Here is a 27,722-nt window from a genome sequence, read left to right on the forward strand (position 1 = left end):
CTTTTTTGATATGCTGAATCTAAACATGTTCTTAGATTTTTATAAGACCGCAAATTTTGAAAAAAATTTCGTCGTATATTGCTATCACGTTGGCGTCGGCGTCGTCGTCGTCGTCCGGCGTCCGAATACTTTTAGTTTTCGCACTCTAACTTTAGTAAAAGTGAATGGAAATCTATGAAATTTTAACACAAGGTTTATGACCACAAAAGGAAGGTTGGTATTGATTTTGGGAGTTTTGGTCCCAACATTTTAGGAATTAGGGGCCAAAAAGGGCCCAAATAAGCATTTTCTTGGTTTTCGCACTATAACTTTAGTTTAAGTTAATAGAAATCTATGAAATTTTGACACAAGGTTTATGACCACAAAAGAACGGTTGGGATTGATTTTGGGAGTTTTGGTCTCAACAGTTTAGGAATTAGGGGCCAAAAAAGGGCCCAAATAAGCATTATTCTTGGTTTTCGCACAATAACATTAGTTTAAGTAAATAGAAATCAATGAAATTTAAACACAATGTTAATGACTACAAAAGGAAGGTTGGTATTGATTTTGGGAGTTTAGGTCCCAACAGTTTAGGAATTAGGGGCCAAAAAGGGACCCAAATAAGCATTTTTCTTGGTTTTCGCACCATAACGTTAGTATAAGTAAATAGAAATCTATGAAATTTAAACACAAGGTTTATGACCATAAAAGAAAGGTTGGGTTTGATTTTGGGAGTTTTGGTCCCAACATAATAAGGGGCCCAAAGGGTCCAAAATTAAACTTTTGTTTGATTTCATCAAAATTGAATAATTGGGGTTCTTTGATATGCTGAATCTAACTGTCATGACTGTGTATGTAGATTCTTAACTTTTGGTCCCGTTTTCAAATTGGTCTACATTAAGGTCCAAAGGGTCCAAAATTAAACTTAGTTTGATTTTGACAAAAAATGAATCAGTTAGGTTCTTTGATATGCTGAATCTAAAAATGTACTTAGATTCTTGATTATTGGCCCAGTTTTCAAGTTGGTCCAAATCGGGGTCCAAAATTAAACTTTGTTTGATTTCATCAAAAATTGAATAAATGGGGTTCTTTGATATACCAAATCTAACTGTGTATGTAGATTCTTCATTTTTGGTCCTGTTTTCAAATTGGTCTACACTAAAGTCCAAAGGGTCCAAAATTAAACTTAGTCTGATTTTAACAAAAATTGAAATCTTGAAGTTCTTTGATATGCTGAATTCAAAAATGTACTTAGATTTTTTATTATGGGCCCAGTTTTCAAGTTGGTCCAAATCAGGATCTAAAATTATTATATTAAGTATTGTGCAATAGCAAGTCTTTTCAATTGCACAGTATTGCGCAATGGCAAGAAATATCTAATTGCACAATATTGTGAAATATCAAAAAAAAAATTAATTAGAGTTATCTTTCTTTGTCCAGAATAGTAAGCAAGAAATATCTAATTGCAAAATATTGTGCAATAGCAAGATTTTTTTTTAATTGGAGTTATCTTTCTTTGTCCAGAATCAACTTAAATCTTTGTTATATACAATATACAATGTATATTCACTTTTTACTACCAACTGATAAATTAAAATAATCTTTACCATTCAGTGATAACAAGCAGTTTTTTTACATCTTAATATTTTATGATGTATTTAAATGAGTAGTTATTGTTGCAAACTCCATTAGAAATTTTAATTGAGATTAGTTTTGGAATAAGGGAAAGGGGGATGTGATTAAAAAAATTGGGTTCAATTTTTCTCATTTGAAATTTCATAAATAAAAAAGAAAATTTCTTCAAACATTTTTTTGAGAGGATTAATATTCAACAGCATAGTGAATTGCTCTAAGAGAAACAAAAATTTTAAGTTCATTAGAACACATTCATTCTGTGTCAGAAACCTATGCTGTGTCAACTATTTAATCACAATCCAAATTTAGAGCTGAATCCAGCTTGAATGTTGTGTCCATACTTGCCCTAACCGTTCAGGGTTCAACCTCTGCGGTCGTATAAAGCTACGCCCTGCGGAGCATCTGGTTGATTATGGGCCCAGTTTTCAAGTTGGTCCAAATCAGGATCCAATATTATTATATTAAGTATTGTGCAATAGCAAGAAATTTTCAATTGCACAGTATTGCACAATAGCAAGAAATTTTCAATTGGAGTTATCTTTCTTTGTCCAGAATAGTAGTTGAACCAACTTAAATCATTGTTTTATACAATATACAATGTATATTCACTTTTCTTACCAGCTGATAAATTAAAACAATCTTTACCATTCAGTGATAACAAGCACTTTTTTTTACATTTTAATATTTTATGATGTATTTAAATGAGTAGTTATTGTTGCAAACTCCATTAGAAATTTGAATTGAGGTCAGTTTTGGAATAAGGAAAGGGGGATGTGAAAAAAAAAATTGGGGGGGGGGGGGGGTCAATTTTTCTCATTTCAGATTTCATAAGGGACGACATCAAAAAATCAATGAAGGATAAAAAAACTTAATTCTAATAGTTTGGGGGTGGGGGGTCAAATTGCTGCAAGTTTTGTATAAATTGACATTGATTTTACATATATCCTTATTGGTCAATCAATTTTTCCCAAATTAAGTTAAGAGAGGGGGTAGGGGGGTCAGTGAAAAAACTATATGAATTAAGTTTTTTATCCTTCATTGTACTTTTGATGTCGTCCCTAAATAAAATGAAAATGTCTTCAAAATTTTTTTTGAGAGGATTAATATTCAACAGCAAAGTTAATTGCTCAAAGGCAAAAAAAAATTTAAGTTCATTAGACCACATTCATTCTGTGTCAGAAACCTATGCTGTGTCAACTATTTAATCACAATCCAAATTTAGAGCTCAATCCAGCTTGAATGTTGTGTCCATACTTTCCCCAACTGTTCAGGGTTCAACCTCTGCGGTCGTATAAAGCTGTGCCCTGGGGAGCATCTGGTTAAAAAGTTACATTCCTGAGGCGTTCTGTACCCCCTTTTTGCCAAATATCTTGCAAATCAATAATACATAAAATGGATAGCAGGAACAACAAAACTATTCTACAGTACAGCATACCATACCATACACTTACATCCTACCTCTGTCATGTAAAAACAGGAATAACTTAACTATTGTACAGTACAGCATACCATACCAAACACCTACATCCTACCTCTGTCATGTACAAACAGGAATAACAAAACTATTGTACAGTACAGCATACCATACCAAACACCTACATCCTACCTCTGACATGTACAAACAGGAATAACAAAACTATTGTACAGTACAGCATACCATACCAAACACCTACATCCTACCTCTGTCATGTAAAAACAGGAATAACAAAACTATTGTATAGTACAGCATACCATACCAAACACCTACATCCTACCTCTGACATGTAAAAACAGGAATAACAAAATTATTGTACAGTACAGCATACCATACAAAACACCTACATCCTATACCTCTGACATGTAAAAACAGGAATAACAAAACTATTGTGCAGTACAGCATACCATACCAAACACCTACATCCTATACCTCTGACATGTAAAAACAGGAATAACTAAACTATTGTACAGTACAGCATACCATACCAAACACCTACATCCTACCTCTGTCATGTAAAAACAGGAATAACAAAACTATTGTACAGTACAGCATACCATACCAAACACCTACATCCTACCTCTGTCATGTAAAAACAGGAATAACAAAACTATTGTATAGTACAGCATACCATACCAAACACCTACATCCTACCTCTGACATGTAAAAACAGGAATAACAAAATTATTGTACAGTACAGCATACCATACCAAACACCTACATCCTACCTCTGTCATGTAAAAACAGGAATAACAAAACTATTGTACAGTACAGCATACCATACCAAACACCTACATCCTACCTATGTCATGTAAAAACAGGAATAACAAAACTATTGTACAGTACAGCATACCATACCAAACACCTACATCCTACCTATGTCATGTAAAAACAGGAATAACAAAACTATTGTACAGTACAGCATACCATACCAAACACCTACATCCTACCTATGTCATGTAAAAACAGGAATAAAAAAACTATTGTACAGTACAGCATACCATACCAAACACCTACGTCCTACCTCTGTCATGTAAAACCAGGAATAACAAAACTATTGTACAGTACAGCATACCATACCAAACACCTACGTCCTACCTCTGTCATGTAAAAACAGGAATAACAAAACTATTGTGCAGTACAGCATACCATACCAAACACCTACATCCTATACCTCTGTCATGTAAAAACAGGAATAACAAAACTATTGTATAGTACAGCATACCATACCAAACACCTACATTCTACCTCTGTCATGTAAAAACAGGAATAACAAAACTATTGTACAGTACAGCATACCATACCAAACACCTACATCCTATACCTCTGACATGTAAAAACAGGAATAACTAAACTATTGTACAGTACATTATACCATACCAAACACCTACATCCTACCTCTGTCGTGTACAAACAGGAATAACTAAACTATTGTACATTACAGCATACCATACCAAACACCTGCATCCTACCTCTGTCATGTACAAACAGGAATAACTAAACTATTGTACAGTACTGCATACCATACCAAACACCTACATCCTACCTCTGTCATGTAAAAACAGGAATAACAAAACTATTGTACAGTACAGCATACCATACCAAACACCTACATCCTACCTCTGTCATGTAAAAACAGGAATAACAAAACTATTGTACAGTACAGCATACCATACCAAACACCTACATCCTACCTCTGTCATGTAAAAACAGGATTAACTAAACTATTGTACAGTACTACATACCATACCAAACACCTACATCCTACCTCTGTCATGTAAAAACAGGAATAACAAAACTATTGTACAGTACTACATACCATACCAAACACCTACATCCTACCTCTGTCATGTACAAACAGGAATAACAAAACTATTGTACAGTACTACATACCATACCAAACACCTACATCCTACCTCTGACATGTAAAAACAGGATTAACTAAACTATTGTACAGTACTACATACCATACCAAACACCTACATCCTACCTCTGACATGTAAAAACAGGAATAACTAAACTATTGTACAATACTACATACCATACCAATCACCTACATCCTACCTCTGACATGTAATAACAGGAATAAATAAACTATTGTACAGTACTGCATACCATACCAAACACCTACATCCTACCTCTGACATGTAAAAACAGGAATAACTAAACTATTGTACAGTACAGCATACCATACCAAACACCTACATCCTACCTCTGTCATGTAAAAACAGTAATAACTAAACTATTGTACAGTACTGCATACCATACCAAACACCTACATCCTACATCCTACCTCTGACATGTAAAAACAGGAATAACTAAACTATTGTACAGTACTGCATACCATACCAAACACCCACATCCTACCTCTGACATGTAAAAACAGGAATAACTAAACTATTGTACAGTACTACATACCATACCAAACACCTCCATCCTACCTCTGACATGTAAAAACAGGAATATCTAAACTATTGTACAGTACAGCATACCATACCAAACACCTACATCCTACCTCTGTCATGTAAAAACAGGAATAACAAAACTATTGTACAGTACAGCATACCATACCAAACACCTACATCCTACCTCTGACATATAAAAACAGGAATAACAAAACTATTGTACAGTACAGCATACCATACCAAACACCTACATCCTACCTCTGACATGTTAAAACAGGAATAACTAAACTATTGTACAGTACATTATACCATACCAAACACCTACATCCTACCTCTGTCGTGTACAAACAGGAATAACTAAACTATTGTACATTACAGCATACAATACCAAACACCTGCATCCTACCTATGTCATGTACAAACAGGAATAACAAAACTATTGTACAGTACAGCATACCATACCAAACACCTACATCCTACCTCTGACATGTAAAAACAGGAATAACAAAACTATTGTACAGTACAGCATACCATACCAAACACCTACATCCTACCTCTGTCATGTACAAACAGGAATAACTAAACTATTGTACAGTACTGCATACCATACCAAACACCTACATCCTACCTCTGACATGTAAAAACAGGAATAACAAAACTATTGTACAGTACAGCATACCATACCAAACACCTATGTCCTACCTCTGTCATGTAAAAACAGGAATAACTAAACTATTGTACAGTACAGCATACCATACCAAACACCTACATCCTATACCTCTGTCATGTAAAAACAGGAATAACAAAACTATTGTATAGTACAGCATACCATACAAAACACCTACATCCTACCTCTGTCATGTAAAAACAGGAATAACAAAACTATTGTACAGTACAGCATACCATACCAAACACCTATATCCTACCTATGTCATGTAAAAACAGGAATAACAAAACTATTGTACAGTACAGCATACCATACCAAACACCTACATCCTACCTATGTCATGTAAAAACAGGAATAACAAAACTATTGTACAGTACAGCATACCATACCAAACACCTACATCCTACCTCTGTCATGTAAAAACAGGAATAACAAAACTATTGTGCAGTACAGCATACCATACCAAACACGTACATCCTATACCTCTGTCATGTAAAAACAGGAATAACAAAACTATTGTATAGTACAGCATACCATACCAAACACCTACATTCTACCTCTGTCATGTAAAAACAGGAATAACAAAACTATTGTACAGTACAGCATACCATACCAAACACCTACATCCTACCTATGTCATGTAAAAACAGGAATAACTAAACTATTGTACAGTACAGCATACCATACCAAACACCTACATCCTACCTCTGTCATGTACAAACAGGAATAACAAAACTATTGTACAGTACAGCATACCATACCAAACACTTACGTCCTACCTCTGTCATGTAAAAACAGGAATAACAAAACTATTGTACAGTACAGCATACCATACCAAACACCTACATCCTATACCTCTGTCATGTAAAAACAGGAATAACAAAACTATTGTACAGTACAGCATACCATACCAAACACCTACATCCTACCTATGTCATGTAAAAACAGGAATATCAAAACTATTGTACAGTACAGCATACCATACCAAACACCTACGTCCTACCTCTGTCATGTAAAAACAGGAATAACAAAACTATTGTGCATTACAGCATACCATACCAAACACCTACATCCTATACCTCTGTCATGTAAAAACAGGAATAACAAAACTATTGTATAGTACAGCATACCATACCAAACACCTACATCCTACCTCTGTCATGTAAAAACAGGAATAACAAAACTATTGTACAGTACAGCATACCATACCAAACACCTACATCCTACCTCTGACATGTAAAAACAGGAATAACAAAACTATTGTACAGTACAGCATACCATACCAAACACCTACATCCTACCTCTGTCATGTACAAACAGGAATAACTAAACTATTGTACAGTACAGCATACCATACCAAACACCTACATCCTACCTATGTCATGTAAAAACAGGAATAACAAAACTATTGTGCAGTACAGCATACCATACCAAACACCTACATCCTACCTCTGTCATGTAAAAACAGGAATAACAAAACTATTGTACAGTACAGCATACCATACCAAACACCTACATCCTACCTCTGTCATGTAAAAACAGGAATAACAAAACTATTGTACAGTACAGCATACCATACCAAACACCTACATCCTACCTATGTCATGTAAAAACAGGAATAACAAAACTATTGTACAGTACAGCATACCATACCAAACACCTACATCCTACCTATGTCATGTAAAAACAGGAATAACAAAACTATTGTACAGTACAGCATACCATACCAAACACCTACATCCTACCTATGTCATGTAAAAACAGGAATAACTAAACTATTGTACAGTACAGCATACCATACCAAACACCTACATCCTACCTCTGTCATGTACAAACAGGAATAACAAAACTATTGTACAGTACAGCATACCATACCAAACACCTACGTCCTACCTCTGTCATGTAAAAACAGGAATAACAAAACTATTGTACAGTACAGCATACCATACCAAACACCTACATCCTATACCTCTGTCATGTAAAAACAGGAATAACAAAACTATTGTACAGTACAGCATACCATACCAAACACCTACATCCTACCTATGTCATGTAAAAACAGGAATAACAAAACTATTGTACAGTACAGCATACCATACCAAACACCTACATCCTATACCTCTGACATGTAAAAACAGGAATAACAAAACTATTGTACAGTACAGAATACCATACCAAACACCTACATCCTACCTCTGTCATGTAAAAACAGGAATAACAAAACTATTGTGCAGTACAGCATACCATACCAAACACCTACATCCTATACCTCTGTCATGTAAAAACAGGAATAACAAAACTATTGTATAGTACAGCATACCATACCAAACACCTACGTCCTACCTCTGTCATGTAAAAACAGGAATAACAAAACTATTGTGCAGTACAGCATACCATACCAAACACCTACATCCTATACCTCTGTCATGTAAAAACAGGAATAACAAAACTATTGTATAGTACAGCATACCATACCAAACACCTACATCCTACCTCTGTCATGTAAAAACAGGAATAACAAAACTATTGTACAGTACAGCATACCATACCAAACACCTACATCCTACCTATGTCATGTAAAAACAGGAATAACAAAACTATTGTACAGTACAGCATACCATACCAAACACCTACATCCTATACCTCTGACATGTAAAAACAGGAATAACTAAACTATTGTACAGTACATTATACCATACCAAACACCTACATCCTACCTCTGTTGTGTACAAACAGGAATAACTAAACTATTGTACATTACAGCATACCATACCAAACACCTGCATCCTACCTCTGTCATGTACAAACAGGAATAACTAAACTATTGTACAGTACAGCATACCATACCAAACACCTACATCCTACCTCTGTCATGTACAAACAGGAATAACAAAACTATTGTACAGTACTGCATACCATACCAAACACCTACATCCTACCTCTGACATGTAAATAAAGGCAACAGTAGTATACCGCTGTTCAAAACTCATAAATCCATAAAAAAATCCATGTAAAAACAGGAATAACTAAACTATTGTACAGTACATTATACCATACCAAACACCTACATCCTACCTCTGTCGTGTACAAACAGGAATAACTAAACTATTGTACAATACAGCATACCATACCAAACACCTGCATCCTACCTATGTCATGTACAAACAGGAATAACAAAACTATTGTACACCTACATCCTACCTCTGACATGTAAAAACAGGAATAACAAAACTATTGTACAGTACAGCATACCATACCAAACACCTACATCCTACCTCTGTCATGTACAAACAGGAATAACTAAACTATTGTACAGTACTGCATACCATACCAAACACCTACATCCTACCTCTGACATGTACAAACAGGAATAACAAAATCATTGTACAGTACAGCATACCATACCAAACACCTACATCCTACCTCTGACATGTAAAAACAGGAATAACAAAACTATTGTACAGTACAGAATACCATACCAAACACCTACATCCTACCTCTGTCATGTAAAACAGGAATAACTAAACTATTGTACAGTACTGCATACCATACCAAACACCTACATCCTACCTCTGACATGTAAAAACAGGAATAACAAAACTATTGTACAGTACAGCATACCATACCAAACACCTACATCCTACCTCTGTCATCTAAAAACAGGAATAACTAAACTATTGTACAGTACTGCATACCATACCAAACACCTACATCCTACCTCTGACATGTACAAACAGGAATAACTAAACTATTGTACAGTACTGCATACCATACCAAACACCTACATCCTACCTCTGACATGTAAAAACAGGAATAACTAAACTATTGTACAGTACAATGTACTACATACCATACCAAACACCTACATCCTACCTCTGACATGTAAAAACAGGAATAACTAAACTATTGTACAGTACTGCATACCATACCAAACACCTACATCCTACCTCTGACATGTAAAAACAGGAATAACTTAACTATTGTACAGTACTGCATACCATACCAAACACCTACATCCTACCTCTGACATGTAAAAACAGGAATAACTAAACTATTGTACAGTACAATGTACTACATACCATACCAAACACCTACATCCTACCTCTGACATGTACAAACAGGAATAACTAAACTATTGTACAGTACAGCATACCATACCAAACACCTACATCCTACCTCTGACATGTAAAAACAGGAATAACTAAACTATTGTACAGTACAATGTACTACATACCATACCAAACACCTACATCCTACCTCTGACATGTAAAAACAGGAATAACTAAACTATTGTACAGTACTGCATACCATACCAAACACCTACATCCTACCTCTGACATGTAAAAACAGGAATAACTTAACTATTGTACAGTACTGCATACCATACCAAACACCTACATCCTACCTCTGACATGTAAAAACAGGAATAACTTAACTATTGTACAGTACTGCATACCATACCAAACACCTACATCCTACCTCTGACATGTAAAAACAGGAATAACTAAACTATTTTACAGTACTGCATACCATACCAAACACCTACATCCTACCTCTGACATGTAAAAACAGGAATAACTAAACTATTGTACAGTACAATGTACTACATACCATACCAAACACATACATCCTACCTCTGACATGTACAAACAGGAATAACTAAACTATTGTACAGTACAGCATACCATACCAAACACCTACATCCTACCTCTGACATGTAAAAACAGGAATAACTAAACTATTGTACAGTACAATGTACTACATACCATACCAAACACCTACATCCTACCTCTGACATGTAAAAACAGGAATAACTAAACTATTGTACAGTACTGCATACCATACCAAACACCTACATCCTACCTCTGACATGTAAAAACAGGAATAACTTAACTATTGTACAGTACTGCATACCATACCAAACACCTACATCCTACCTCTGTCATGTACAAACAGGAATAACAAAACTATTGTACAGTACAGCATACCATACCAAACACCTACGTCCTACCTCTGACATGTAAAAACCAAGACAAACAACAATGAGCAACACATTTGTTCAGCATGTTCAGATAGCCTAACATGATAAATTGATAAACAAATGGCTGTTTTATCTGATATAGATAAAAGGAGAAGTGGGTGAATTCAACTGAAACAACAACCTAACAAGACATATAAAAGTCAAGATAAACTCTTCATCAATAGACATACATGTAGTAAATACTGGCAGAAGCATGCTCTACAACTCCTAAAATTTAACATCCATGTATGTGATAATGATTTTGATTATACATATTCTATTCTAATGTTTATTTACTGAGGTTTTTAAAGATTATTTATGGTTGTTGCAGGTACTGTTAAACATGACATTTTCGGTCTCATGGTGTATGACTGGTGGAGTTATAACTAGAGTTGCTCAGGTATTACACATTTGTGGATTTTTTAACCTTATTTCCTTTTTATCTTCTTGGCTCTTTTAATTATATGAAATAGTTCATAAACTTCTTATCTTTTTTTATATTAGTTTGTGTTGCTTTAATAAATCATTATTTAAAATCGGTTGAAAATTTTATGAGATGATGAAAATTTAAATTAGCAAGTGTGCAAACTTTGTAAGCAAAAGAAACTATTGACCTATTTTTGAATTGACCTTATTGTTCTTTTGTCTCTCTTTACCTTTATGTTTTATGTGCATTATGTCTTCACTGATGCCAGGTAAAATGATAAAACATCTTGGGATGAGTTAACAGACCTGTTACTTATTTGTGGAAATTATCTAGTTCCTATTCAATTCAAAGGTTTGACCAAACATTAACTTCTATAAAGCCTTTTTAAGACAATTCACCCACCTCAACTTTTTTGATTTTGATTAAACAATTATAAAATATTCATCCTCCAGTTGATAAAAATTGAATGCGAAATAATGTAATGCAAATGACAGTTATTAATTATAATTAACTCAGTACTCCTCTTTTGTTTTTGACTAGTTCTTATAGCCAATTATTGTATCACTTAAAAACCAACCTGTTGAATTCTTTATTAATTCAACTGAATATAAAATAAAAATTCTTTCAAAAGATTTTTTTGCAAATATTTCTTAAAATTTTTGTTTGTACAAGATAATAAGGGCTATTCCATTGAAAATATGTGCGAGGGTAGGAAGGGAAGTTTAATTATTGAATGTGTGTCATGGGTTTTTTTTTTCAGTGTGAGGTCTTTATTGTAGGGATATTTTGAAAGTTATTTCCTACCCTCTCACATCCATTTTAAAGAAATAACTATTTTTTAAAGCATGTAAGACATGTAAGATGCTTGAATCTATAGAAACAGGTTGTGGTTTTTATACAACCGCAAAAATGTCGTATATTGGTATGACATGGTCATTGTCGTCGTCCGAAGACACATTGGTTTTCGCACTATAACTTAAGTTTAAACAAATAGAAATCTATAAAATTTAGGTTTATGACCACAAAAGGAAGGTTAGGATTGATTTTGGGAGTTTTGGTCCCAACAGTTTAGGAATAAGGGGCCAAAAAGAGGCCCAAATAAGCGTTTTTCTTGGTATTCACACCATAACTTTTAGTATAAGTATATAGAAATCTATGAAATTTAAACACAAGGTTTATGACCATAAAAGGAAGGTTGGGATTGATTTTGGGAGTTTTGGTCCCAACAGTTTAGGAATAATTGGCCAAAAAAGGGCCTAAATAAGCATTTTTCTTGGTTTTCGCACAATAACTTTAGTAAAAGTAAATAAAAATCTATGAAATTTAAACACAAGGTTTATGACTGTAAAAGGAAGGTTGGGATTTATTTTGGGAGTTGTGGTCCCAACAGTTTAGGAATTAGGGGCCAAAAAGGGGCCCAAATAAGCATTATTCTTTGTTTTCACCACTAACTTTAGTATAAGTAAATAGAAATCTATGAAATTTAAACACAAGGTTTATGACCATAAAAGGAAGGTTGGGATTGATTTTGGGAGTTTTGGTCCCATCAGTTTAGGAATAAGGGGCCCAAAGCGTCCAAAATTAAACTTGGTTTGATTTCATCAAAAATTGAATATTTGGGGTTCTTTGATATGCCGAATCTAACTGTGTATGTAGATTCTTAATTTTTGGTCCCGTTTTCAAATTGGTCTACATTAAGGTCCAAAGGGTCAAAAATTAAACTTAGTTTGATTTTAACAAAAATTGAATTCTTAGGGTTCTTTTATATGCTGAATCTAAAAATGTACTTATATTTTTGATTATTGGCCAAGTTTTCAAGTTGGTCCAAATTGGGGTCCAAAATTTAACTTTGTTTGAATTCAACAAAAATTGAATTCTTGGAGTTCTTTGATATGCTGAATCTAAACATGTACTTAGATTTATGATTATGGGCCCAGTTTTCAAGTTGGTCCAAATTGGGGTCCAAAATTAAACTTTGTTTGATTTCAACCAAAATTGAATCCTTGGGGTTCTTTGATATGCTGAATCTAAACATGTATTTAGATTTTTGCTTAATGGGGCCAGTTTTCAAGTTGGTCCAAATAGTGGTCCAAAATTAAACTTTAACAAAAATTGAATATAAGGGGGTTCTTTGATATGCTGAATCTAACCATGTATTTAGATTTTGGATATTGGAACATAATAGGTAAATGTCCAATTTAAAAATTTTAAGTTTTTAAGTTTAAGTTCTTAAACCACATTCATTATGTGTCAGAAACATATGTTGTGTCAACTATTTAATCACAATCCAAATTCAGAGCTGTATCAAGCTTGAATGTTGTGTCCATACTTGCCCCAACTGTCAGGGTTCGAACTCTGCGGTCGTATAAAGCTGCGCCCTGCGGAGCATCTGGTTTTCTAGTGAAATTATGTATTTAATGCTTTTCATTATTTCCAATGAAAGAGGTCATTCTAACTAGATTATATTTGACACATAGGACTATGTAGGGATCAAGTTTAGTTTCTTTTAACACTCTGCTCCTGAATTAGTTTATGAAAAGTAAAAGCTAAAAGCCAATAAATTTGTCAAAAAGAAATAGTTGGTCTTATGAGTGTGCTCTAGTTTTATGATTTTCTACGAAGGGGAAGTAAAATGAGTAGAATGTTCATGTTGTAGTTAATAGTTGAGAAATAGTAGAAAGAATAGAAATGCTGACTTTTTTAAGAGAATCTCCCATGTCTTGATGAACAGTAATTTGTAATAGATATACCATGGTGAAGGTGAATGTTAGATCTAGTCAGTCCCTACAAAACCTAAATGTAAGATAAACTAGACTAATTTTGTATTTGTAGTTAAGTAGAAAAAAATATGCATTTGGCATTCTGCTGTGCATTTTACATAAACCATTCCTTTATGATTCTGCATGATATATACAAATGTTTATTTTTCATTTTCATAATATTTTTATACAAATTTGTGTTTTGACATATGGTTGTAATGAAGTCTTGTGATATTTTTCTACTTTGGTATGACATATTTGCTACAGGTGTATATAGATACATTCATGACCAGCTCTCATAGTGTGAAGGGGGCTGTTGTAGCTGCCCTTACACAAGTGTTAGGTAGTTATACTGACAAGTTTACACCAGTCAAGGGGGTAAGATCACTGTAGCATGCTTGTTCACTCATTGTTCATTCTTACTTACTAACATGCATAGTTTATATACCACTAACCAGTACATAACATTTAGAAAAATAATTTCATAGAACAGCTTTAAATAACAGGAAGAACTAATGAAAAAATATATTTGAAATTTTTAAGTTAAATTAGATAAATGGACTACACCTTCACATATTGGAATATTTTTCAAGCTCTCATTGAATCTGGATATTGATACTGTATATATATCAAGAATCCAATACAAATCCTTAACTAGATGCTTAGATATGAATTGCATTAATCCAATAAAATTGGGATAATGGCCGAGTCATCAATGAAAAGATGGCCCAGGCACAATTTAAAAAGTTGATCAGATAACTGATGGTACATTTTATTTTGTCAAAGTTCTGTGACTTTAATTTGCAAATGATACCAAAAATTTGTATCAACTGTTATGTTCTGGATTATGTTTTCTCTTTTAAGATATACTATACCTGTTGGCAGTACTGTACTAATATGGTTTGGTGTGTTAAATATATCTTGTTTGGCTTATAGTCTTAGCCATAATTGTAAATATAACTGCTTTGCCTTTTATGCTGAAGATGATTTTTATTTGAATCTCAAATTTGTTTGCAAAATTTTTTTAATTTGAGCAACTTCAAGTAAAAAATTAGAATTAAAAGTAAATTCAATTTAAAGTTTGTTCTTTGTAAATTTTATTAAAAAATAGTCTTTGTTTTAAACATCAACATAGTAGTTTACTGCTACAGGTATGTTTGCATGTTGTATTGTAACCAAAGCATCTACGTTGGATAACATATTCAGCTGATTGTAGTTTATATATTTGCAGTCTTGTCTACACAATCGGATCACCTGTTTTAGATAAAGTATTAAGCAGGAGTTTATTCAAAGTTGTGTTCACAATGTTGTTGATTGTAGTGCATTTATTGTTGTTTTAACACTTCTACACTGCATGTCTAGACAGTTTTCAGTACAATGGAGATTTTTATGAACTTTTGATTCAAAGTAAACCATTAAAGCAATCGTAATTTCTGGTTTTTTTTCTAGCATCTGTACTTGCAGTTATTGTAAAATAAGGTGAAGACTTAAAAAGATATATTTGTGTTTATCAATCAATCTGCATGCTCAAATATTCAAATACTCAAACATCAACATGGATCAGGTATTTATTATACGACCGCAAAAATTGAAAATTTTTTTGTCGTATATTGGTATCACGTTGGCGTTGTCGTCTGCATCGTTGTCGTCGTCGTCCGAATACTTTTAGTTTTCGCACTCTAACTTTTTCATAAATTTTTATATTCAGTATTGTGCAATAGCAAGAAATTTTCAATTGCACAGAATTCAGCAATAGCAAGAAATCTTCAATTGCACAGTATTGTGCAATAGCAAGAAATTTTCAATTGCACAGTATTGCGCAATAGCAAGAAATCTTCAATTGCACAGTATTGTGCAATAGCAAGTATTCAATTGCACAGTATTGCGCAATACCAAGAAATATCTAATTGCACAATATTGCGCAATAGCAAGAAATTTTTAATTGGAGTTATCTTTCTTTGTCCAGAATAGTAGTTGAATCAACTTAAATCATTGTTTTATACAATATACAATGTATATTCACTTTTACTACCAACTAATAAATTAAAACAATCTTTACCATTCAGTGATAATGATTCAGTAACAAGCACTTTTTTTTAGATATTAAAATTTTATGATGTATTTAAATGAGTAGTTATTGTTGTAAACTCCATTAGAAATTTGAATTGAGATCAGTTTTGGAATAAGGGAAAGGGGGATGTGAAAAAAAAATTGGGGGAGGGGGTTAAATTTTTCTCATTTCAGATTTCATAAATAAAAAGAAAATTTCTTCAAACATTTTTTTGAGAGAATTAATATTCAACAGCATAGTGATTTGCTCAAAGGCAAAAAAAAATTTTTAAGTTCATTAGACCACATTCATTCTGTGTCAGAAACCTATGCTGTGTTAACTATTTAATCACAATACAAATTTAGAGTTGAATCCGGCTTGAATGTTGTGTCCATACTTGCCCCAACCGTTCAGGGTTCAACCTATGCAGTCGTATAAAGCTGTGCCCTGTGGAGCATCTGGTTTTATCTGTATTATGAAATTAAATAGACCTAGAATAATTCAACAGCACATGTTTGCTTAATCTATTTCTATCTATATTTATGTTTACATCGCTTATATGGTCATAGGATGACTATAGAGGTCAACTCGATAAATAATTAGATGGCGTCTAGACTCAAATACACAAGAAACGAAGCTACATATTTTCATGCCTGTGCCTTGTTTATTATTTTATTTAGACTTTTAATTTAATAGTTTGGATAAATTTTTCACATTGTTATAAATCAAATATGAAAATTTGATTAGAATTGGTGAACATGAATTTGACAGCTAGTGCCCCTTTAAGAAGAACACTTTTAAATTGGGAAGCTTCAAATGTCAACAGAATAAGAATGTAGGTATACATACTCACAGCATAAATAAAGAGAACATTTTACAAAATATTATTGAAATAGAAATAACAAAAAGCAAAAAAAAAAAAGATATCATTAAATTTTCTGTTTATTTCTACACTTTTTTTGCTTAAAATGGAGAATTATCTGGAAATGTGCTTCTAACAATACCTTTTCCTCTATTCATAGTAATGGACATGGAAATAAGGTTCTGTGAATTTTAAAAAGTTCACCAAACAGGATTTTGTTTATATTTGTATTCTATTATACTACAGTAGGAAGCCTTTCTTATGTTCATGCATTTTTATTTGAACTACCATTTAGGTTGTTTGTGCCATGAAGGAGTTTTCTTATGTTTGCAATAGAAAAAGATAATTAATTGAACTTTTTGTTATTCCACAGGGAGAAGAAATTAATAATGTGATGGATGATTTTAACAGTGAAGGTTTGTTTTCTTTTTGTGTACCATCTTTTGATGTGTATAAATGCTATTATCAAACAAGCAGGTTTCATTCAATTTTCAAACAATAACCAGGGCCGTAACTAGGGTTCTAATTCAGGGGAGGCAGGGGTTTGGGGGCCGCCGATTTTTTTTTTCTCTCAGTAAAATGGCTAGAAATGACCCGTTTCCTTCGATTTCCTTACTCTAAGAGACATCAGTATTGCTTGAACCGGGAAACAATTTTTATGCAAAAACAAGCTGAGATTGCTGTTTGGAGTGAGCCAAGGTTCCGTCTTGGAGGCTGTAATTTGGCCTATAATTATTAACATTAAATACATTGTGACCACGGATTTATTTTCTCAATATGGCTAAAAATGACCCGTTTTTCTTCGATTTCCTTACTTTCAGAAACATTGATGTAAAATGGAAGCAATTTTTATGCAAACAATTATTACCTGTATAACTATTTCAAGATATTTTGTTTTAGAAATCAAACTGGTAAGTTAAAAAAAAAACATAAAGCAACTAAGAGCATGGAACGCAAGATAAATTTTTTTTGCGAGGACCTGAATTTCAATATTGTTGAAAGCTCAACAGACATGTATATAACTAAAAACAGGGACTTTAAATACAGTCAAGTATATACTTAGTATAGAAATTCCCTGCTACAACGAATGGGGGGTGTTTAGCTACTAAGGCATGGACCATAATGTTCTCGTACGATCGGGAGAAGCGGTTAAAACAGCTGATTCAGCCGGTAACGAATTCCCGATATCATAAAACATTCACAATTTAAAGGGAACTCCCTCTGCTCAATTGAGCCCCTAAATAAATGTGAATAGTTAAGTTTTATTCAAAACTGTCGAAAGCAAAGTTTCATATGTTTTCTCGTACGAATACTGAATAACAGACGGATGGCCATACGAAAAAAAAATCCAAAATACAAATACTGAAACGGTTCACTTTCGATCAAAAATCCGGAAAATGACGCATATATCACGTATCATGATAACACTGTTAAAACTGTAAACTTATGTTGTTTATAATATAAGTTCAAGTTCTTGGTGTACATATTGTCAATATTGCACTTTATTACTTCAAACAAAAATTTTGGTGTAGAAAATTCAGGGGAGGCAGTTGCCTCCCCTGCCTCATAGGTAGTTACGGCCCTGATAACCTTCTGTATTCATTGTTAGAACACATATACAAAGTACCCGGTAAGTAATATCCTGAGAAACACCTACACTAATTTGACCTTCATCTCTTATTTGAACATGACCAAATGCAACTTCCAAGTGGCAACACAGAACAGACACAAGAAAACACAAAAAAACCAACAACTATAGCATTTAAATAATCTTTATTTGCATATAACACTACAAATCGGATAAAAGAGGATACATATATACATGTAAAACCTTTTTATATCTATTTATAGCACAACATAAGAACAAACTTTGACAATAATTTGAAAAGGGATTAACTCATCAGATCAATACAAAGCAGAAAAACATTTAACAAAATCAATGGATGTGGCAGGGTATCTATACATCCATAACAACAAAAAAAGACACTAAGTACAGTTCTCACAAATACTGACAGCTAATTCAAAGCCAATAACAACTTATAAAAAAGATCATGTTTCTCTGACTAAATATCAATCAGTACACATTTAACATTTAATGGAATTAGTGTAACAGTCAGAGAAAAACATGACTTTGTGCAATGCATGCTTATTTTATATTTATATTGTGTTATGCATATTTTCAACCGTTTTGCAGCAAATACTTTATCGGAAGCCAGCTATAAAGAAATAGTAGCCGTTCTTAGATTTTTTACATCAAAGCTTGAACAAGCATCAACGTAAGATATTGTTTTTTCAGACAAATTATTTTGTTCTAACCGGAGTCCTTATAGAGGAGTTTTTATTAATTCCGGTTCTTTCTTTTCCGGTGTAAAAAATTAGAGAGCAAGGATAAAAGACAAAATTTCTCAAAAGTGATATGATTAAATTGTTATTTTTTATAAAAAAAATTGGATTGAAACACAACCTAGTTCTTCAATGGAATCAAACTCATACCACATATGTTTACATGTGAACTCATAGAGTTTTTTAAATTTTCAGATGTCTTAAAACTCTTTAGGAAAATGCAAATATTAATGTGATGTTATAAATGAAAGTTGTCTGCCTGTTATTGGAAATAATTCATAAAATTTCAGGCATTGTTTTTAATAGATTAACTTAAAGCACTGATCAATGATGCCATTTTTAAAATGCTTAAAAATCATCATATGAAACAGTAATAATAACATGAGCAGTACCAATTTTACTACACCAGATGCAAAGTTAATCCTTATATGTGTATTGACTTCAATAGGCATGTACTCAGACAATGTATAGACATTAGAATTGGATAAATTTTGAAGGATTATTCTGGATTGACCCTAGGAAAGCTCAAACTCTAATATTTGAAAGCCAAGACTGTATTAATATATAAATATGTGAAGAATTTTATGACCTAAAAAGAATATAAAATCTAATAATATTTTCTGTTGTCAGTACAACAACACAGATCAGAAACTCAGCTCCATTGTTACTGGAGGGAATATATACCATACTAACAAAGATACCACATGATATCAGATGTTACCAACCTTTCCAGGAAATATTATGGTAAGTTACAAATTTATATCTTAAAGAGGATAACTGACCTCATAATATTTCTTCAAAATAGAAACTAGTAGACCAACTTGTAGTACCTTAAACAGGGGAAAAGAGGGAGATGGATTTTGCATTAGATTTAACCAAAAATAATTTAATTCATGATTTGTATTTTTTAGTGAAAACATACAATAGACAACTTTCGAGTTTGCTGCATTTCCCTCAAAAACTCTGGTTTTAGTGAACATCATTTGTGCGTTTAGGGGCATCATCACTTCCGTTCCAATGTTGAGCAAGTGTTTGAGAAACTATAATGTTATATTGCTCGAATTATTCGGCAAATTAAATTCTCATAATTGACAATCAGCACTGCTGTCATTTGGGAATTGTAATTAAGTACTTACAAAACAAATATTATTTCTAGTTTATCCTACACAAGGACGATCACTAAGACGCTTGATGAACGTTAATAGTGCAGGGATACAGGCAATCCCCTCTATCTGGTAAATGACGTCATAAATGCGTGCATAATTGACGAGTTTTTTCCAGTGACGGATGAACTGAAAGTGGTCTATTGAGTATGTTTTCACTAAAAAATAAAAATCATGAATTAAATTTATTTTTTAAATTCCCAAATTCTTAACCATTTTTTTTCTCACGTCAGTAGTGATGGAGACATTGTAACTTTAGGGTCCATACATATCTCATAGTTTATTGACACAACTACACTGAGGTCTTTATTCGTACACATAGCATGATCATAGCATCATACAATTTCAACAGTTTCTTCATGAGGTAAGGTTCATTTAGGCCAACTAAAATTAATTAGTAGATTTTCATCCAGATTTTTGAAAAAAAATGGGGCGGGTGGGAGGATTTTATTATATTTCAATATTTTAAATTTTTATTTTATGTGGAACCCTCTTGTGACGTGTTCTTCATATATGCAAGTGTAATAATAAGCTTATATCATGTAAATACATGCATAAGGTATCATATATAATTTTTCAAATTCTTAAATAATATCTAATTGGCAACCACTGTTCTACATGTAATTACCAATTTAGAAACCTGTTTTATAGTAAACAGCAAAAACGTGGAGGAATACTCTCTTCACTTATTGGACTACCTACACTAAATTTATTTTGCTTTTTAAGCAATGGTTTGTAGTCCTAATGAAATGAAGCAAATTTATTGGTATGCAACACAAGTATTATGAGTACAGAATAAAATGAAAACTCAAACAGTGTTGAAATAATAGGGTTTGTCCTTATGCAAGATGGCTAGATGCAAATATAATTACAATGTAAAACATGTACTTAACAAAAAAGAAGTTGTTTAATGACTCTATTGAGGGTATTGGGACAGAAGATGTTTGCTGTTTGTCATAAAAAAAATTACAGCCATGGGTAAATCTACATTTAAGGGCTTGCTATAAATTAATAAAATGCGTGTTTGTGGACTTTTGGAACCCAATATACTGGGGAATTTTTATTTGGTCCTGTCATTATCAGCGTTGGTCAGGTCATCTTTTCTAAAGCTTCTAAACAAAATTCTAATTTTGTTTCTTTAATCTATATATTAAATGATGAAATCTTATTATATTTCAAATTTGAGATTTATCCTTTGAGAAATGAAAAGTTATTAGCATTTTACATTTGGTCCTGTCATTCGGTCCTGTCATTAGTGTGACCCAATATATGGTCATAAATCTAACAAGTTCATTCTTGTGTCAATTTCTTTATTCCAAATCATGATTTTGTAGCAATTCCACCATTCTTACGCTTTGTTTATCATTAACAGTCCAAATTTCCTGACACAAAGTCATTTATAAATAAAAAAATCCAAGGTGTTTTAATCACAAACATCTGTGACATACTGCAATTTGCGTTCTTGGACACAGTGAATTACTAACTTGTAACCTAAATATTTCATTCCCTTCTCATTATCAATCTCTATTCTCTGTAGATGATGTTGTCATCATAGAGCAGCAGAATATATCGAGTTTTTTTATTAAGATAACTCTAAGAAATACGCAAAACCGAAATTTGAAACAGGAAGTTTTGAATGAAACGAAATTATCGACTGTTACCGGTAACGAAAATGAATAAAATCCGGAATCGTAAATTTTTCAAAATAAAAAAAAGGGGCAGGCGGGGATGAAAATCTATCAATTAATTTTAATTGGCCTAGTGGCAAATATAATTTGCAATTGTTTTCATGGTAATATAATAGGTTCATAATTTGGAGACAATACATTGTACTATTACTTAGTAGATGTAATTTTCATTTTATTGTAGGAAAAGTCTTTGTCCTTCCTTAATATGTTTACTTGGAAACCCTAAAATGGAAAAGAGTGCCCCATCTCCTAAAAGTACATCTGTTGAAGATATAGGAAGAGGATCAGGCTGTTCATCATCAGCGCCTAACCTACAATTATCTACAGCTAAAACAATATACAGGTAATAACCTAACCTACAATTATCTACAGCTAAAGCAAGATACAGGTAATAACCTAATCTACAAATTAAATGTCAATTATCTACAGCTAAAACAATATACAGGTAATCTTCAAATAATCATCAGCTGAAACAATTTACAGGTTATCTTCCATATATTTATGATTTGTTGTTAAAATTCTTTAAAAAAGCACGAGCTTATAATATCTTAAACCATTTCATATTTTATTTATAAAAATTCTGAAAATACATTTTCTGAAAGTTTGGCTGTCATATCTTAATTAATAACAAATAAATGATTGTTTTTTTTAGCATTGCTTTATCATTGGTGGATTTAATGGGAAGAACAGAGTCTATGAGACCAGTATTAGAGTCTGTGTTCCATAGGATGATGTTGTACCCACCACCACAACATCGGCTGGATGCCCTAAAAGCTGTTAGAGAAGTAAGAAAGATAAACATATACAGTATACAGTTAGTGGCCTACAAATAAAATTGAGACAAGGGTTATGGCCCTTAGCCTAGACATTTTATGAAGATATTATATAGCAAATAAAAGTCATCAACAACAACTTTTATCTTTAACAACAAAAATGAATCATTAGAAATTGTAAAAACATTTGTCAATATTTTTAGGAGCTATACTTGTTGGCATCAGTATTTGATTCTTTTTAAGTTTTTATTCAAGTTTAATCAAATAACTTGCTTCCTTGCTTCTGAGATAGTACAACAGCCTCACATCAAAAGATGGACAACTTCAGTTTTCTTTTTCAAGTATGAATTGGCCTTCACACAAATGAATTGGTTTAAACACCCCAAACTGGATAGACGTAGTTTACTGTGACTCACAATTTGTTGTACACATTTATATGATGTTTTTCAAATAAGTTTGACTTCAACTCTAGAACATTAAATGAGGTTAATGGCTTCCAATAGATGTTCCACTAACTTCGGTTAAAGTTAACATTTAAATTGATTTTCTGTTGCATTTACCTTGCAATCAAATAACAAGTTGTAGGTATTTGTAAGAACAAATTGTTTAGATTTATAGATTTCAGCATTGCACCAATACCACCAAAAGTACTGGTGTAAAACCATTCAAACGGGAAAATCAATGGTCTAATCTATATAAAAACCCGAGAAACAAATATAAATTACATAAATTTGTAAATATATGTCTGTAACACTTTAATAGGTCTATTGTGAAATTAAAATAGAAATGTGAAAAATGTGAAGAAATAAAAAGAAATGTGAAAAATGTGAAATAGTCCATTTTGAAAACTCTTATCTAAGATAAAAGATATGCTATACAAGAATAAATTATAAGCTTTATGTTGTTAGGAAGCAAACTTTAACAAATAAAAAGCTGTCATATATTGATATAATAATCCTATTTCTGTTTTCAGACACTTAAAAGTCCCAGAGGTATTTTTGGTCTTGCATTACCTACAGAGGATGTTAATAAGAAATCTATCACCAAAAACCCATTTACAGATGTATCTTTGATTAAACTGTAAGTTAATCAATAAGAGAATAATAATGATTGTGTAATTGAGCTGTTTGAGTTTGTCAAAATTTATTAACCATATAAACTGTCCCAGTCTGTATAAAGCCTTATTTGTGATCTTGAAATGTGTTTCCATAGAGTTTTACTTATGACAACTTATAAAAGAATGCAAGTTCACAGAATATTCCCGATGTCTATTTAAAGTTCAAAGTTTTTGGTTTCTTATTCCCGATGTCTATTTAATGTTCAAAGTTTTTGGTTTCTTATTCCCGATGTCTATTTAAAGTTCAAAGTTTTTGGTTTCTTTCAAAACTATTTTTTTTGCCACAGTTCTAAAAGCTGAAGTCTAAAGATAATAACCAAACATTGTCTCTAAACATAAGTTAGTTTAAACATATTTATTAATAGTGGATTGGGAAACAAGTTTTGCAACTTATATTAGGCCAAAAATAAAATATTGTTTGTTTCCCCTCACACGACCGACCCGGTAAAATCACCGCGACCCGAAAAATTTTATTGGCAATTCTTGTCCACTATTTTTTTGTTTGTTGCTATGTTGGTTATTGGTGCTATTTTCCCGATGATGTAGTCAAAGAGTGTTGACTTTTGGTGATACCTGTCCGATGCTGTAGTCAACGAGCGTTTTATGTATTATATGTTCTTTCATGCACACCTTATATTTATATATATTATATATCTCTTGTAAAACTCTTATATTGGTGTAAAATTGTGTATATGTATCCTATAAGCTGTATTGCTTTCGGAATAAAGTATTATTATGTAAATCAAGGCATTTTTGCAAGAAAGCGCCTACAAGATTCGGAATCAAGGAAACAAACAAAATGCTTTGCCACACGATTTGTTTGCAAGGGTGATCTTTTTTGAAAATAAAAAAAAACCTGAAGCATCTTTCAACCCGCTGAGTGCATCTTGATTTGCTTTGTGTCTAACCTCTGTTCCTGTTTGAAGGATAAAATCTTAAAGACTTTGAGTAAAAATGGTCTGAATCATGCTTTAAAATCTATCTACTTTGTCTTTGAACAGGTTGGGCACAAGTCAGGAAATGTGGGATACATGTATTCCCTGCTTTCAGGGAACGTCCCTGTTTTCTGGTGTAAAAAAAAAACAAGTTTAAATGGGATTTCCTTTTTCAATTTATGGCATGAAAATTACAAAAGGGCACGTTTTAATGTTATAACTGCATCAGTAGAATTCGTAAATACTTATTAAAAGTATTTTAGGAAATACAAAACATGAATATAAAGTGAAGCCTTGTTTCTTCTAGAACTCGAAAAAACATACAAATCTTTGTTTAGGAATCAATTGACCAAGCTGCATGATCCAGGTGTAACTGCACAGCACTAAATTATGTTCACTTCTATTGAAAATTTTTATTCATTGAATTTTAATTCCCAAGTGATTAACATACATGTATCTTTTTGTTATCTCATAATTGATGATCAAGGTATGAATTGGTGAACAAAGGAATTGTTTTGTTGTGAGTTATGCATCAAATTAGACTTGAAATAAGCTTGATTTTTTAACTAAAAAAACACTTGCTATCATTAAGTATTGTTAACACAAGTAGAATGTGCGCTTTTGTAGATTTCATTACATTAAATGAATAGGAAAATAAGGTGGTCCCTGTATACTGTTTTTTTTAGAAACAGAAAACTGGGGTGTACACTGAATTAGAATACAGGGAATACCCCACTTTTCTTGACTTGAGCCTTACCTGTTGAATTTTATACAAATATAGAAAACCATATCAAGGAATAAAATAAAATAATTTGCCTACCTACCTACCCATACCCTAACAACCTCAGTCGGGTGAGAGGAAACCAAGATATTTTTAATGTTGGCCTTAATCCCTTTCCACTTTGCTGGTGCGAGTGCTGCCTTGTAGCGGCATTAGCCCAACTCTTTTTCGAAATCTACAAGGGTATCTTTAACGTGCAAGAGATATGGCTCTCTCTTAACACGGGCCAGCCATTTATCGTCCCCTTCCGACCGAATCGTTTCCTCAAGACCATACTCGCAGATGGTGTCAAGGGAGAGCCGAAAAATTGAGTTCCTGAAATTTTCATCCCAAACAGGAATCGAACCAGGAACCTTTGTGTTAGTAGTCCGATGCACTAACCATAGTTGTATTTGTACTTGACTAGAACACATGATCAAAATGCATTCTGCCTGTTCCTAAGCCTTGTACAAATGAATTTTTATATGTAGAGACAATGTATAGTTATTCTGTATGTATGAACTGAATAATGAAATTTGTATATACTTATATTTTCCAGAATTGTAGACTCTATACAGGAAAGTTGTCATTGTAATGATACACAGGTGTGTATTACAAGTGTAGCCTGTATCAATGATATGCTTGGATCTCTAGAACAGATCAGCCGTGGTGTGGGTGTCACAGACTCTATAAGCCAGTGTATTAACCAGCTTTTTGTCCTATTAGGTACAGGTAATGACCATTTTAATTTTTACTCATCCTTACACCCAGTCTTTTTTTAAACTATCTAACCCTTTCTCAATTTTCCAATTCTACAAACTGATATTTTGAACATGTTCACAGTCTGGCTTTGCATGCAGTATTTGCTGCTTGACTTTAAGCCCCAAAAAGATAATAATCAGAGTGCATCATATTCTTTCTAAAAACAAATATGATGACATTTTATAAGCAAGCAGGAGTAGATCTGCACATGGTGTGCTCAATAAAATTACCTTTAAATGGTATGCAATAACTTAGGTAACTAAATTTGATTGTTTATTAAAAGACTGAACAAGATTACGTATGCACAAGATAGGCATAACAAATAAATAAGTAGATAGTATTTTATTGCTTTCTGTTTTGATATACTGTAAATTCAGAAATTTTTGTGATTTTTTTATTATTGCGTAAAATGCGACAGGGTTATAATCGCAATAATTTGAACTCACATTTTCAAACTTTTTATATGAATTAAACATGATTTTACTCAATATCGCAAAAATAAAAATCTTATTTGAAATTAAAGGGATAATTCGCGATTTTTCACTTTTCATCTTATTATGTTCATAATACCATAAAAAACATATTCACCAAGTTTTATTTTGATATGAAATCTAATAAAGAAGAAAATTGGGAATTATTAATTTTATTTTTTTAAACTTCCTGACTTATGTAACGTAGTTTAAGTCTTTGATGCATGCCGGGAGTGAAAATATCTCATTTAAGTCTTGTTCGTTAATCATCTAATAACGCGATTTAAAGCGCATCGACGACTTTTGGTGTAGCTATTAACCAACGAAAAATAAGTGATAGCCATGCAACTTTTAAAATAAGATCGTGTGGATTTTTTAAAACGAATTTTAATAATAAAAGTAAATCATACAATAGAACATTTTTATGATTTTT

The 27,722-nt window shown here is 32.6% G+C and overlaps 1 protein-coding gene across 4 annotated transcripts in view; it reads left to right on the forward strand.

Annotated features, from left to right (window-relative positions):
* Positions 1 to 27,722, forward strand: part of LOC139492235 (brefeldin A-inhibited guanine nucleotide-exchange protein 3-like) — a 104,454-nt gene that overhangs the window by 14,356 nt on the left and 62,376 nt on the right. Inside the window, exons 5-13 of one of the 4 annotated variants that reach the window (XM_071280419.1) lie at positions 11,512 to 11,580; positions 14,634 to 14,744; positions 17,652 to 17,694; positions 19,473 to 19,554; positions 20,252 to 20,365; positions 22,654 to 22,815; positions 23,125 to 23,257; positions 24,219 to 24,325; positions 26,617 to 26,789. In XM_071280419.1, coding sequence (XP_071136520.1) covers positions 11,512 to 11,580; positions 14,634 to 14,744; positions 17,652 to 17,694; positions 19,473 to 19,554; positions 20,252 to 20,365; positions 22,654 to 22,815; positions 23,125 to 23,257; positions 24,219 to 24,325; positions 26,617 to 26,789 — 994 coding nt within the window. Of the gene's footprint in view, positions 1 to 11,511; positions 11,581 to 14,633; positions 14,745 to 17,651; positions 17,695 to 19,472; positions 19,555 to 20,251; positions 20,366 to 22,653; positions 22,816 to 22,890; positions 22,918 to 23,124; positions 23,258 to 24,218; positions 24,326 to 26,616; positions 26,790 to 27,722 lie in introns of those variants that run through there. The other 3 variants (XM_071280420.1, XM_071280421.1, XM_071280422.1) reach the window with 3 other exon arrangements.

This window comes from Mytilus edulis, chromosome 10 (genome assembly GCF_963676685.1).
Source record: "Mytilus edulis chromosome 10, xbMytEdul2.2, whole genome shotgun sequence".
Classification (NCBI taxonomy): domain Eukaryota; kingdom Metazoa; phylum Mollusca; class Bivalvia; order Mytilida; family Mytilidae; genus Mytilus; species Mytilus edulis.